This window comes from Trachurus japonicus, chromosome 16 (assembly GCF_045865225.1).
Source record: "Trachurus japonicus isolate A0001 chromosome 16, Traja_1.0".
NCBI classification, from domain to species: domain Eukaryota; kingdom Metazoa; phylum Chordata; class Actinopteri; order Carangiformes; family Carangidae; genus Trachurus; species Trachurus japonicus.
In genome coordinates, this window is record NC_140922.1 from 25,853,051 (window position 1) to 25,869,212 (window position 16,162).

Genomic DNA, 16,162 nt, shown 5'->3' on the forward strand with positions numbered 1-16,162 from the left:
CAGATCTGTTATATCTGTACGCCTGCCTGGCTGGAGCATTTACTGAAGCCATCAGCTAAACGACATTCCATATATCTTTGACAGGGAGGGGAACAATACTATTTACACCAATTTAGCCCTGGGAGGGGGAATTTCCAGTTAATGGGCAAGTTTTTTTTCCCCCCCTCCCCGTCCTCTTGTTTTAACATCCAGTTTTCAAAATGGCCACCCTTCAGGAGGACAGATGAGACACGCTCCGAGGCTGCCACTCACATGCTAATAAACTCTATTACAAGAAAAGAAAAAGAAAAACGGGGCAGTGCTGTCACAAACAAAGTCTGGTCTCTATTTTACTACGCTCCTTCATCACAGACTCGCACTACCAGCAGCTGCTAAATAAGATATTAAATCCACATGCAAAGAGACATGACCACAATCCAATGCAAACACAAGCCCAAGCAGAGAAAGAAAATCATAATTTCTTTTCTTTTTTTTGTATTATCACAGAATTACAGCTTTTTCTCTTATTTGCTTCTCTCCTTTGTTTGCGTCAGGCTGCAGCTGCAGCGTCCACAAAGTGGAGTATATAGCTCATAATCTTTACCCAGCATGGTGTCGCTGCTGCACGGAGGCAGCCTGGGAACACAACAAGATCTGATAAGGTTAAAGGTCATGGGTCACCAAGGGGCCAATCAAGGGTTAGTGGTGGAGCAGGTTCAGGTTTGGGGATGGATGCAGAAAGGTCAGTGGGGTCGGGTCAGATCAGAGAAAGGGCTAGCTGTCCACTGGGGTTAGTAAAATGTGACAAGAAAATTAGGGTGTGTTTTGGGGTTAAGATACTTCCTGGTCACATCACCCTTGTTCAACAACTGTGTTTTTTTGCAGCACAGAAGTCCCCAGCAATTATGAATAATTAAGGTTTCTCAGCACATCTTCATATCAGTTTTAATATGAGTGTGTGACTGTCAACTTTGTGGCAGTCTATCACATTAATCTTGAGATACTACAAAGCTGAATAGTATTGGTGCCATTTTAGCACAAGATACTTAGAAGTAGGTGATGGCGCTCATTCATTAGTAAGTTATAATGAGGAAATCACACTGAGATTGAGATAGTTGGGTGGTAGTCTTGATGAGATTTGGAAAAGACGTTATATTTGATACATATGATCATCATCAGATCACAAACACACAGAGATACATAAAGGCTGAGAAGCAGTGAAGAATTTCCAACTATTTTTGGTCATTATGGTGCTGAAAATTTAAAATAAAGACCACAAATAGATGGACTATGTGAAGATGTTGCGAATGCAGGCTGCAAACAGACACAGGATCATTCCCTTAAATCGTCTTGACACCTCACTAACATCTGCTCATATTTCAGGCTGCAATTAAGTGTAACAAAATATTGGCCAACAGCTCCCGCACGGCCTGTTTTTTTTTTCCTCTTCCTCCCATTTTAGCCTCGTATAAAAACAAAAATGACCCAGTGAACTCTGCAAACCACAGTATCAATGCCTGACTGACAGAAATGGAGCTCTACCTCCCTCCTCCCCGGCCTACACAACACAAACAGACTCACAATGAAGCCCGTATGAATGGAGAGCTGTCAATCACAGGAAACCCATCCATCACCAGGCAATATACAAATGATCATCTCCTAGAATCATATTCACCAGCAAGTTACAGCCACACACACACACACACACATATAGTTATAAGTACTGAAGATAAATGCGCACAGACACAAACAATAAAACACAAGCAAAAAACAAAAATACACACATTCACATACAAAATGCACATAAACATACACACAGCCCATCCAGAGCGTCGGCGCCCAGACTGTAGAATTCATCAGGGACCTGTAAAGCATTACCCTCTGCGTGACTCGAGCCACTCCAGAAATAGCCTCTGTAATGTATTCTTACCGCCACCGTCTCTTTTGCACAATAGTGCCCTTAATAACACACTCCATTTCTGTTGGCATAAATAAGGGCTCCATTTCCATCTTATTTCATGCAAATGAGCGTGCCGGCGCCCAAACAGGTAGTGGGAGTAGTGTGCAAGTGGAGTGTGGAAGTGTGTAGTCACTGAGTGTAGTGGCATGATTGGGGACGAGCGAATTCAAATGAGCGTTGGAGAGACCCCACAATGTGCCAACGACTCCCACGCCAGCCTGCCAACGGCGTGACAGACAACGTCACTTATACGCCCCGCCGCCTGCACAGGGTGCCATTACAGAGGCCAACGCAAAACCAATATTTATCCAGGCAAATGGTTCTCTGGAGGGAGATTACTGATGCAGACACCGGAGTTGTACTCCAGTAGTAGGCGCTGGTGCAGCCCATTACCATGGCATGGCCGACCGTCGCTCTCCGATTTGCTAATTCCACTGATTCGCTGCGTTTTGGAGAGCAGGGATTGGTTTCCGCCGTTTGTGTAACAACGCCAAGAACAAGGGACCACAGCAGGAAGCAACTGGATTGACAGTGTTTCTCACTGGGAACCCTGTGACTGACAAGGCTCCTCTGAAAAGATGCCTGCACACGGATCATGTGGAACATGCTGTTTCAATAGATCCATTTTACATCTAATGGAAAACGCCTGCTGTGACACTAAAAAAAAAAGAAAGGGGTGTGGCCAGAGGGCAACCTGAACCAGAAGCTCCTCCTCCAGGAGGCTCAGCCACTGCTTGAGATGTTTTTGCTTTTCTCTCATATGTTGCCTGCAATTAACTTCCATGGTCTCTTTTCATATCTCATGTCTCAGCTGTGTGATCTCTCTCTCAGTGTTGCTTCTTATGTGTGTGTGTGTGTGTGTGTGTGTGTGTGTGTGTGTGTGTGTGTGTGTGTGTGTGTGTGTGTGGGCCGTCTGTCTCTTCCCAGATATCCTAAGTACAGAGGATGTTGGTAATCAAGGTCCTACCGGCTATTGGCAGCAGCCGGATGTACTTGACGCCGTCTCTGTGATCTTCCATCTTCACTCCAAACACTTTTACACTTCACCCCAAACTCTTAATATTCACTTAAGAGTTCTCCACCACTTTAGCATTGCACTCATAATGAGGGGTCAAAACAGATGCAGTGGGAACAGAGGTATTGTCTGTTTTTTCTCACATTCCTTGTGAAAACTTGGCAGCTGCATCATCTGACTTTTGAGACTCTAAAGCTGCTGAACCAGTACAGTTCAGAAGGAGGTTCAGGTGTGCTATGCAAGTAGCACCTTATAGTCTACAGTACAGCCCCAATCAGTGCAAACATTTCACATATACAGTAGGCCTACAGCATCACTCCACAACTGCTGTAAACAGACATTTTCATGCGTTTTTGACATTGGCACAGTTGCCTTTTAATTCTATTCAAATGTTTTGTCCTTTTCCTTATTAATAGGATTATTGCTGTTTCCATTGTAAATCCATTACTACTGTTTTTTCTTCAATTTACTTCATGTAAATTGAAGAAAAGGTTTGGAGGTCAGTGTGCTACCTGCGGTAAGTATATCTGAAGCAGACCACAGCCGTTAATGTGAGGCAACTGGGAGCACCAGCACACTAGCAGAGCAACGTGCTGAAAAAAGTGACATGTGTAACGAACACCTGCTGAAACGATCTAATATTTTGAAATGTAAACTTCAAGTAAAATATTTTCAGCAGCTTATCTTCCTGTCAAAACACCACTTTCCTTTGGTAACATAGTCCTACGCACTAATGCACCTACAGAGTTCAGCGTAGTTATTACATCGTGGCCACAGGTCAGCTGAACGAACCAGAAAACAATGTGATGTGAAGTGTGATCCGGAGATAAACGCAGTAGCAGCACCATGACAACAGAAATGGCATAAAAGCTTTAATAAAGAAAAACACTGTTTTAAACTGTTCTTAGTGTAACAAGTTATTTAAAGAGGAAACTAACTACAGTATGACCCATTGCAGCTTGGTGGTCAGGACGAGTAGTTAAACAGATTCTATAATGTCTCTCATGTGTCTCATGAATCTGTTTTTGAGGATAAACACATTTATTTAAGTCAATACTGAGTGACCAGAGAGAGAGTGATTATTCACCATAGATGTCCTCTATACTGTATACTGCACTGAGATGAAACCATCTATAATGCCAGCAGCAATGCCAGTGGCAACGACCGATTATTGATCACAGTGATCATTTGTGACATTCACTCAAATGCAGCATATTACGACGCTCCCTTTTGAATACAGTTACTGCACAGCCCCTCCCTCACCCCCCAAAAAATATTGTATGCCCTTTGAAAAGGACACAAACTGATTTTCTGGGTCTGAAAGTTGCAGCTTCTGTAATGTATGTGGCATGCTCTATTTATGTGGTCTCAGAAATCTATATTTATATCAATATTTTATTTATCAAGAAGTACAAAAAACAGCCTAAAGCGCTGGTGGCGACGCCGACAGCAACGACTGATTCCTGGGGCAGCTCAGGTTACAGAGTGACTGCTTGTTACCTCATGCTGAGGTACAGAATGAGCTCATGAAAAAACATACATGATCTTGCTGATGTGAAATTTTGTAATCCTTGAAATTTCACATTTTGTTACCGAGTTTGTCTCTGTGTTTTTGTGCCTTTTTATTCTGCACTTCCCAGCAATAACCTGTCAGTCAAGCAGTGTGGGCGGTTTTCTGACAGCTCTTTCCCTGGGCTTTATTCTGTTGATGAAGTTTAAAAGTTTCTTCCGAGTTGCTTTTTTACCACCCTGGTGTTCTGCTGTTCTGCACACAAACACTTCAGAGGTGTAGGCAGACGATGTGGGCATCGCACATACCCAGCATCACTAACCTGAGCAACGCTTGGCTTCAGCCGCTACCCATTTTGTATGAATCAGTGATACAAAATAATCAAATCGACGCAAATTTATTTGGAGATTCTTTTTCCGAAACTCAGTGAAACTAAAGTTGATCGTGGTTATTACATAACTCATTTGGGAAATGCAGCTCTGGAGAAGCGGTTAGTGAAGTCTGAGGAGAGGGGAGTAGAGGTGGAGAGGAGAAAGGGATTACAGGGGTGGATGGTGGTCAGATAAAACAGCTCCACGCTCGCTTCAAGGAAAGGTTAATGTCTCTCTCTCGATTTCTCCATCTCTCCCTCCCTTGCTTTCCCAGCTGAGGTCTGTGTGACTTACAGCAGGTCCAGACTGCATTAGATTAAATCATAAATTACCCACCCACCCCCATATCTGCATCCCCCCCTCACCCCACACCACCCTCCCTATCTCACTCTCCCCTCTCCCGTTCTTTCCCTATCTCAATCTCACTCTCCCTTTATTCTCCCATATTCCATTCCCCATGTATTTCTCCTGCTCCCCCACATTTATTTCTCCCCAGCTCTAATCATTATTCTCTTTTCTTCACCCCCTCATTTCTCTCATACTCCCTGTACTCTACAGTATGAATACCCTTTTCTGTTAGGGCACCGCTGCTGTGGCTTTGGACAGCGGGCCACGTGCTCGCTGGTGCGATGTTTTGTTTGTGTGATGCGGTGTGGGTTTTAGACTACTGTGCCTGCTCATGTGTTACATATGTGTGATATCCTGTTTGCTATAGACAGTCTCAGGTGGAGAGACATGATTATAGCCTCATCCTGTTGGTTACGGAGCACATGCGGGGAAAAAAGGTGCAAGAGAAGCATCAAACAGTGTGAATTTGGTTGAATGTAAATGTTGTGGTGTGGTCTGCTAACCAGCTCAATACATACAGAAGTAAACAAGTGTTACATGCAAAGCCAAGGAGCACTGGGATCACTGGGTTCTGACATTAGCTTTACAGTTTATGTTTACAATCACAAGCAGTGTATAGTTATCTGAGAGGGGAGTTCAGCCTTGTAAGGTTAGCGAGCTAGACACTAAAGCACTAAGCATCTTAACAGGGTCAAATTAGATGGAAATAACTATGTGATCTTACTTTTCTTGTCTTACATAATGCTTGCACTGATTAGCCTTTGTGCTGCAATACAAAACATTTCTGTCTTTAATATGTACTATATATACTGTATGTATATATGATGATTATTAACCACCATCTAGGTTAATTTCTCGAGTTTACTTAAAATGTCTGCCTGCATCTTGAAGAAAAAAAAAAAAGGATTTGCAGTGTCACTGTGATGAATAAATACATTATAAAAATTCATTATTAGAATGGGGCGGCGTTTAGCTCACTTGGTAGAGCTGCCGCCCCATGTTGAGGCTATAGTCCTCACTGCAGGCAGCCCCGGTTCGAATCCCGCATCGGGCAGCCCTTTCCTGCATGTCATTCCCCCTCTCTGCCTCCCCATTTCCTGTCTCTCTCTCCACTGTGCTATCAATTATAGGCATTAAAAGCCCAAAAAATATACTAAAAAAAATTCAAACTACTCAAAACAAATTGATTTGTATTGGAAACTGGCTGAATTACTCTTGAACTACTTGAAAAAATAAACTAAGCTAACAGGAGAGGTGTGTGTGTACAGTTAAGGTGCACTGAGACTCACTGCTATAAAGATACTTGTAAACAAAGAAGAGATTTTCTGGATAACTGTAACTTGTAGATGCTCCCAGCAGTAAAGCACCGCATACACCTCTCACACTCTTCTGTATATTGTAATTGTGGTTGTGTGCATGACATATTGCTTGGTGCAAAGGGAAGGATCTCCACAAGCACTGGGCTGCTTTGTTTTGTTTGTTTGTTTTAAGGGTGTGTGTGTGTGTGTGTTGGGGTGGTGGGGGGGAGTTGACTATCTAGATCTACTAGATTTACTATCTTGAAATGAAAATGGGCTCCATCTGCTGCAGGTTTATTCTTCATCTCCTGTGTATTGTGCTTTTGGTAAATGCGGCCCTGCCCCCTAGTGCACACATTAATGTTACGTCTACTGTAGGTATGATGACGGACACCTATGTGAACGCCTGCACGCGTCATCTGTTATTGTTTGTCGACTTACAGGCTCAGAGGCATGTTCCTGGCTTAACAGAGTGTCGGTGAGTGGGAAAAAAAGAGGAGAAAAAAAACAACAACAGTCCCTCCATTCAACCCCCACACACCTTGCTCCACTGCTCCGCTGGAGAAAAAAGGGGAATAAAATAGAGTGACCCTGCCACTAGCAGCTCTCTTTTTCCCCCACTGCTCTCTTCTTCCTCCCCCTTGCCGTGTGAAATCAAATTTCCATGTGGCTCCCGTATCTGTTGCACAGCGAGGTGATTTATCAGGGATGCAAAGAGCATGCAGAAACAATCTTTATTACATCCATTTCCTGCTTGTCAGCCGGGATCATGTTGGCTGTTCATTAAAGGCGCGGCGCAGGTGAGGAGAATGCATCCCGATGCCTTGATAGATTGTCTGCTCCCCTGTGGTGACAGCAGCTGGATGGATTGAACAGCGGGGGGCGAGGAGGGAGGAAAAAAAAGCGCTGACTCCGTCGCTCCCCCTGTCAGACACACTTTTACATAGCTGGCCAGTGTCATTTCTACCAAGCAGCCACACACACACACACACGCACACACTTCTGACACTCTTTGGACTTAAGCCAGAAGCCTGCCTTAATGCATGGATGCATAGGCGCTGTGAGCATACAAACACAAGTATTTATGGACACTGATGTAAAGATACTGAGACACACATTGTAAAGATGAGATTTATCTGATTACAATTACCAATGCTGTTGAAAACAGTCTGTAAGGAGAAAATACACAAGATTTAAGTCTTTCTACCTATAAAGACGAATCCAAAAACATGTTTATTACTTTGTACAAAAATATATAATACATCCAAGTCCTGTTTGACGCCATTATGATCTAAATATGCGAAAGTTGTGGAGGTACCCCTGTGTTGCTTGGCAACCACTTTGTTTAGATACTTTTTAAGGATTATGTTGGTTTGTGGAAGATGTACTTGTTCTTGATCTTATTTTGTGCTGAGGAGAAGCTCAAACAGCCTGCAGTTGGTTTCATGGGCCTGTGTGTTTGTCACATATTCACTGACCTGTGCGGGATAAAGTAAAAAAAGGGAGAACACTTTACAGTATGTGCTCTGAGACTACGCAATATGATGAAATAATATTCAATTGTAAGTTACCGTCAGCACATATGGACCAAAACTGTACTGTGCTCAAATAAAAGCTGTTCTTTGTAATACATAATGGTTGGATTCCTTCCCTTAGATACAATAATAAGTCATTACTGTTTTATCAAATCAGTTAGTCACACAACAGCAGCTCTTGTGAGGGACTGGAAAATATGGTGAGGAAGTATTTAGGATGACTAATACTTATGTTACTTAAATAACGATTGTGCTCTGCAAAGGCTTCAGATGATATTTCCCCCGGCACAGACGACGATGTATGGTGACTGTTGAGAAATAACGTAACTGAGAAAGCAAATTAAATATGCACAGTAAAGAGCTGAAAATATTAAAGTTCATTATCACTGACGTGTAAGAGCAGCAGCTATCCTGCAGGACTCCTGACCCACCTCGGCACAACTGTGACGCACAACAACCGGCAGACAGCGGAATAAAAGCTTTTCACACTGTATGGACACACCTCATTAAGTCAATCAGCTGGGGCTGTAGAATATCAAAAATACAGCTCTACCTCTTACAGCGGCTACGTAAGCCTTCCTAATCAGCCATAAAATCTTTTATCACACCTCCTACATCAACACATAAATACGTACTGTACGACAACATAAATGCTGCTCTGCATCTGCATTAGCACCGGCATTATTGTCTCCGTGGACGGCTTTCCAAACTATAAAAAATCCCACCATCCTCAGCTCACTGTGGTCTCTAATTCTGAAGACATAATAAAGGAGAAATGGTACAGTGTCTACATCTGCGACAGAAGGCAGTAAAGAGAGAGAAAACAGGATTGGCTCAAATTGATGTTTACCTGTATAAATCCTACACACAGCACAGTCAGGCAGCTTATTTAAAAAGGACCATTTCTATGCTCTTTGCAAATCAGTTTGACATAAACAGCTCCACATTAAAGGACACTGAGCTCAGTGAATTATCTCTGAGACTGCTCACTCTTCTTTGTGTAAAACCTGTCTCTCTCTCCATCCATCCATCCATCCTTCAACCCCCTCCTCGTCTGCTTTCTAATTTGTGTCCTGTCTCTCTGTGTACCAGTGATACGTAATGACAATGGTGTAAACTCTGGTCGATATAGGAGTGTTTTTGGGCTGTGCGGCCATGAGGGACATACATAGAAGCTGGTGTTAATAGCAGGGTGACAAGGACACTATGGAGCCGTCGTGGGACAAGATTGGTGTTGGGGGTGGATGCAATTTCACTGATGAATCTATATTCGTACTTACCACTCACCGGTCATAATCAGTGGACGACAGCCTAATGACTCCTGTTTATGTTGATTCACACAGCATCTGACATGTCTTTTATTCCTGCTATGAAAGAGTTCACAAGCCTCATTGATCAAAGAAAACATAAAGCACGTCCACGATGTGTGTGTGTATAGGTACTGCCCATAGGAAGAAGAAAGGCTGTGTTTAACAGACATGGTTCTGAGCTCACACCTTCATACAGTGACCTATGATAAATCTCACCTCCTCTTTATCCACCTGCTTGTGCACGCCACGTACCGGCTCATTTACATACAGAAACTCCCACAGAATGCCAAATATGGTCAACGATGTCCTTTTACAAAGTCCTAGTGGAGTTTTAAAAGATAAAGACACACAGTAAGGTTACAGTGACAGTTTGGGTTATTTGACATGGGGCTGAGTGATGTACTGCTCTGGATGGGGCCGGCGGCAAAACTGTGTTTTAGCCACTTTAAAAATGCACGCAGGAAAAAAAGAAAAAAGCCAATATCAGATGAAGTGTCGGCTTTATTTTGAATAATTTCACAGCTTTACCTTGCCGTCAAACCCTTACCTCAGTCTGGCTCAAACAGTTAATCTGCAGGGGAATGCAGTGCACGCTGTAGGTGCGCTTGTGCATAGTAATTCAGCACTTGTGCATTGTGATTGAACAGTTCATCGGTTCACAAACTGTAGCTCCACAGGAAAAGGCTGTTTGACCACAAGATAAAGCTGTAAAAATACAAAAATTAAAGCGCACACTGATCAAATGATCTTGGATCTTGTCTTTACAATTCTTTTTGCAGACGGTCCCATCCACAGCAGCACGTTGTTCGATTTCTGTGCTGGTGCTCATGACTGGAAGCTTGCCTGTCCAGATCTAGTGCAGATAACACACTGACTAGAAATAACTACTACATACAACCTCATGTCAAATGACCTGTGCCATCTCTTTGAGATACTGTTTCACAGATGGGGCGACAGACTTATAATGATTTTAACAAAATTTGTTGGACTGCAAGTGATGTTTGGTTCATGCCATGTCCCAGAACCATACCGCTGCTACTGTACTGTAGGCTTTTAGTATGTTATGTGCGCTGTCCATTTTTGAGAATGCTGTTAATGTACACAATTTCCCTGCACAAAGCAAAATGCAGCAGCTGCTTAAGACTGGACAAATTGTAAATAAATTGTGTGTAGTGATGAAAGAGCTCCTAAGACAACATTGGATTTATGCAGCATTTTCCTTTTTTTCCCTCAGTAAAGATTAATTTGCACTGACACTCCATGTCGCCGTCTGATGGACCTTTGACACCACACGTATTTTATCATTTCCTGTAGATACTAGAACAGAATTAGTATGTTCTATTGATCTGGATCACGGCTAATGCCTCCCGCCTGCACACACAGGGAGGGGATTAGTTGACATGATGCCGTTGCGACCTCACAAACATACTGACTGTCACGTTTTCTCTTGCGAACGTGTCAGAAATGGAAACCCTACAGTCAAATTTCACTCTACCATATTGTTTTCTCTGCCACTTTCACAATTGGCTCGTTCAAAGGGAAATAAAGATACAGTGAGGCACAAGAAAAAGTTTACTTAGCTAAATATCTAAGAAGAATTGCAGTCCAGACAAACACACACACATTAAACCCCGGCGAGTTTGTTTTTTCCATTTCTAACAGAAATTAAAAAAGTGTTTTTGTTAAATTAATCTAAATAAATGGGACTGAGTTCTTTTCAATGAAGACTGATTACAACTGAATGTTATTAACATATAAGGAACCACAGGTGTTCAGCACAGAAATAAGACCAAATAGAGTCATTAATGATGTGAATTTAACCTGGATAAAAATGAACTTATTCTTAAAGGGATAGTTCAACATTTTGGCAAATTGGCCCATTGCCATAATCCCTATAGTTTTAGCAGTAGGTTCCTTTAATTGTCCGTGCAAGGTATTTTTAGAACGGCGGTGCAGAGCCGCAAGCTGCTCAGAGCTACGCTATGGAGGCTCATGGGATTTCTTGGTTTCCCTCATCAAACTTATCAAATACACAATCCAACAACTCAAACGCTCTCGTGGACAAGTTGTGACCTGCACATTCACCACACTATGAGATAATAACAGAACGTTACGAGACAGAGTTGTTTTAGAGGCAAATTCATGCAAAACCGCTGATGCGTGTTTCCGTCGGGGGCAGTTTTTCGGCAAGAAGTCTCTGCATTTGCCTCGAAAAACACATAGCTATCCCTTTAATTTAAGCACAGATACACATGTCTTCAGGAAACATGGTGCCAATCTATCAATTGGGCTTGCATGGTTGAACAGCAGACTTGGTTTGTGTGTCTGTAACTCAGGAATTACTTGTGATTACACGTGCTGGTACACATGATCAGGAGTGGCTTTAAATGTTTGCACATTCTCAAGCACAAGAAGTGAGAGACAAATGGGAACTTGTGTGAAGATAAGACACTAAGTACGGTTTAAGCACAACACTGTGTGTCGTGTGTCTGTGCGTGCACTCACTGGATTTACTGAGCTGTGTCGTACTAGAGTTCAGGAAGTCAAACAATAAAAGACAGATAAAGCAAATCTATCCAATGGTGCAACAATGAGAAAAGAGTCTGAAAGAGCAGAGTCAGAAGCAAAGACCCAAACACAGACACACAAATTGAAGATGGCACAGTGAACGTGATTCAGTGCCTGTAGAGGACTGGCCGCAGATGCCAATTACATTACTTCTAAAACAGAGGGACTAAACTGAAGGAAGGAGGAAGAGAGGGTGGGTGGAGGAGGAGGAGAGGGAAGAGCAGTAGGAAGAGGAGGGAGCGGGGAGTGGGGGGGTGCGCTTTCACTCAAAGTAAAATAATTTATTTCATTGTGATATTAAAATCAATAGGCATCGATTGAAAGGTGGCTAAAGGTGAACGTGTACATGATCCTTCAGCTGTGAGAGGCAGACTGTCCAAGAGGGAGGGAGGGAGGGAGAGGAAAGGAGGGGGAGGAGGAAGAAGGAGAAGAAGAAGGAGGAGAAGAAGGAGAAGAAGAAAAGACGAGTGGCCAGAAAAAGAAGTCACCTCCTAGTTAACAAAGAAGGGACAGAAAAAAGAAGAGGAAAAGACCAAGAAATGAGCGAAAGAGAAAGAAAGAGACGATGAGAAAGAGTGAGAACGCTCTTGCCCAGTGGAATCAATACAGAGAGGTGGAGCAGAGTACAATAGCCTCAGAGGAGAGGAGATTCAGTGGTGCAAGTCTAATACTCTCTGTCTCATACACATACACACACACACACACACGAACATTAACACACACACACTCGCCCCCTCTCCGAATCCTTTTTGCTCATGCTTTCTCCTGACATTTCCCTCTATATCCTTCCTCTATTTAATTTCTTTCTCTTTCTCTCTTGCTTGCCTGCTCATTCTGTATCCACCCTCCGCCCCTCCTCGACTCTCCACCCATACCCCACACACACACACACACACACACACACACACACACACACACACACAGAGAGGCTCTGTCTGTATGCAGAGGGATGCAGAGCAGAGAGAAGGCCCTCTGTCCACAGCAGCATCTTTCATGGAAAAACAGACACTGATGTGAAAACTGACACACGGCGAACAGATTCACATGCATGATACTTGTGGGGAAAATTAACACACCATTTTTTTTTTAGAACAGCGACACCTGTATAGGTGTACTGCAGAGTCAGAGGCACTTTGATGAAAAAAAAAAAAAAGTGTGACATGAACACTTTAACACACGCACACACACATACAAGCAGCACACTCCAGCACTACTCCAGCTCTATCAGCACTTGAGACTAGTGAGGCTTCAATTAGTTCTTGATGAATGAGCCCATAAGATGCCGCTCTCTCATTTCCCTTGTTGCCAGATATCCCAGCAATCAGAGAGAAATGAATTCTCATTGTGGCGTGACTGAGACGAAGATGATGATGGTGGTGAATTTTGGGAGGGGGGGGGGCAGGGGGGCATAACATAAATCATTCACCCTCTCCACTGAGGGGGGCCAGAGTTCAGCTTCATCACACCAAACTTGACAAGTCCTCTCCGATGTAGAAGTCTTTTAATCACGCTGCATTTTGCAAAACGCCGCACAAAAAGCAGACTGTGTAAAAAAATATTCCAAAAACACGCCGCAACAACGCTCTTATTTTGGCTGCAAGAAAAACCCATGTTTGTGTAATCGTTGTATTTAATATGCAGAGCGAACCTGTGCAGCCGTTTAAAATATCCAATCAGTCCGAGAACGCGTGTGTGAGTGCGTTTGTTGAACTCACCATCATCAATGATGCTGACCACCACTCCGTGACCCGTGATGTTTTTGCTCCAAACCGGCATCACATTCATGTCCAACCCACTGGAGTTGTACTCGCCCTGTGAGAACTAAACACACACACACACACACATAAATGGTTAATAAATGAACAAATGCGTCGCTCACTAACAGCAATCTATGATCTCTATTTGTGCGTGCAAAGCCGGTGGTTACACTAACGCTGATGCCAGACCACTTTCATTGGGAACTATTTAGTTATTTAGAATCTGCACCTGTTTGCACATTCTCTGGTTTAGTAAAGCAGAGGTTGTGTTTATGCAGATCAGGTGGTGCAGTGTAATTTTGGTACTCCGCTTGGCATGAAATTGCACTTGTGTTTCCACCTGCTCGTCCCTGTCGTGCAATCATCTGCATCATCCTCTTCCTCCTTTTCTCTCTCCGGTCTCTCTCTCTCTCTCTCCCTCTTTAGAGGCTGCAGCAGCGCACATTTCAAACATCTGCCTTGTTGCAAGTTCTCACCTGCTCCTGCTTACCCCACCTGACCCAGTCACCTGCCTGCCTCAGGTGGACCGACTCCCACCTGCTCACATGACATCCATCCTGCCCCAGCCTCTTCTCCGCGTTATATAATGTTGCATTTTCCATCAAAACATTTCAGAATGCTGAATTTTAAATGGACATTACATGGTGTTATGTTCAATTAGACAAATACAACTGCTGCAAATACAACTTTCATTAGTAAAAGAGGATATTGATCTGTTGAACAGTTGTACATTATTCTGCAGGAAAATACATGCAATACTCTTAAAAGACAATACTAGAAATCTGGCAGAGAGCTGTGCTTCAACCTGTGGCTACAGCTTTGAGTGTTTGAGAAAAATGTAGTGCCAAAGGAAAATGTTTTTCTTCACTGGAAGATAAACCGCTGTATAAATATTCTACATGAAGCGCACATTCAACAGATATTGGATTGTTTCTGTGTGTTTTTTCCCTGTGAAAAAAGCAATACATTGTTCTGCCACTCACTCCTGCTCAGATCTCCTAACTGAGAGTGCGCCAATTAGGGCCTACTGCACGTGATGTAACGTACCACACACAACTCCACGTCAAAAACACCCCAACTATCCCTTTAGTGTTGTTGTCATTGTAGCTAAAGCAACAAATATGGCTGTCACAATCATGAAATTTTAGTTGACAATTGATTAAATTGTCTTTTTCTGATCATTTTATACAACTATAAGCCTAAACAAAGCTTTGCAACTAAATATTGAATATTAGAAATTAAGCTCCTCGAGATAAACAGCCTGTGATGCTCCACCCATATGTCATTAAACCACAGCAGAAAGAAGATTCACAATGTGATGATGTCATTAAAAGAGGATCATTCAGACCTCAAACTTGGAAAAAGACAAGGACATAGTGATGGACATATGACATTTCTGCTAGTTTCATCCAGCTGTTTTGAGACAGATGAATGGAAACATGCAAAATAATTGCTGCCTGCTGAATCAATTGCGACCAGGCGATTTTGTAATAATTGTGACAGGCCTAGCAACAAACAAGTGTTTTTTCATACTCATGACACATTCATTTGTTTTTGTTTTTAGTCTTTTGAAAATGAGCCAAAAGTCGATATGTTTGAATCAACAAAATCAAACTTATACCATGGGACCTCACCTCTGTATTGACGACCCAATGTGCTTCGCTATGATCTACAAACTGTGAGTGATAATACTTTCTGTGGTTCTGTGCTATGTGCATGAATGGATATGTATGTGTATTCACTGTGGGTCGTTGGGATGTGTGTGTTTGTGAGGGGGAGTGTGTGCACATCCCTGTAGGTTGTTGCACTCAGACACAATCTGTGTGTTTGGCGTCTTTCATCCCTGCACCTCAAAATACAAATCCACCCACCCACACACACACACACACACACACACACACACACACATCTGCACACATGTGTACAGCAGTGACCCCAGCATGGTGAGATTTCCCATGAGCCTTGGTGTCCCACAAACTACATACTGTATATGCTACTTTCATAAGCATACTGCACACACACACACACACACACACACACACACAGACACACAATCACAGGCTCTCGACATACTTAATACACACAAAGCTGTACACTCATAAACACAGTGACAAAAGGTAGTGAACAAACTGTTCTCACCAAAAATGCCCCTAAAATGCCCCTAACCCCCCCGCCCCCCAACACACACACCAATGCTAACTAACTTAACTAACACACACACGCACAACCAATTTGATATTCAAAGTGAGTGTTTCAAGAGGCTTCAACTCTGTTGTTGTTATCATGATGAAGAGAGGGAGAGAAAGAGAGGAAGAGAGAGCACAATGGGGAAAAAAGGCTTCGTAGGGGGGTAGTGTGTCTGTGTGTGTCTGTGTGTGTATGTGCGTGTGTTTGTTGTGTGTTTTGGGGGGTTGCATCTGGGGAGCAGAGCTGCTTTGTAGTGTGTGAGAATAAAGCAGATGAATGGAGGCAGCTAGCAAGCTAACGTCCACCAGAGCACGAGGACCGGCC

General features: G+C 43.0%; 1 protein-coding gene across 3 annotated transcripts in view; it reads right to left on the reverse strand.

Moving 5' to 3' along the window:
* The window catches only part of LOC146972504 (neuroendocrine convertase 1-like), a 167,721-nt gene that overhangs the window by 112,164 nt on the left and 39,395 nt on the right, over positions 1-16,162 (reverse strand). For all 3 annotated transcript variants that reach the window (XM_085802855.1, XM_085802854.1, XM_085802853.1), the window contains one exon: positions 13,610-13,715. In XM_085802855.1, the coding sequence (XP_085658981.1) occupies positions 13,610-13,715 (106 nt within the window). The remainder of the gene's footprint in view (positions 1-13,609; positions 13,716-16,162) is intronic.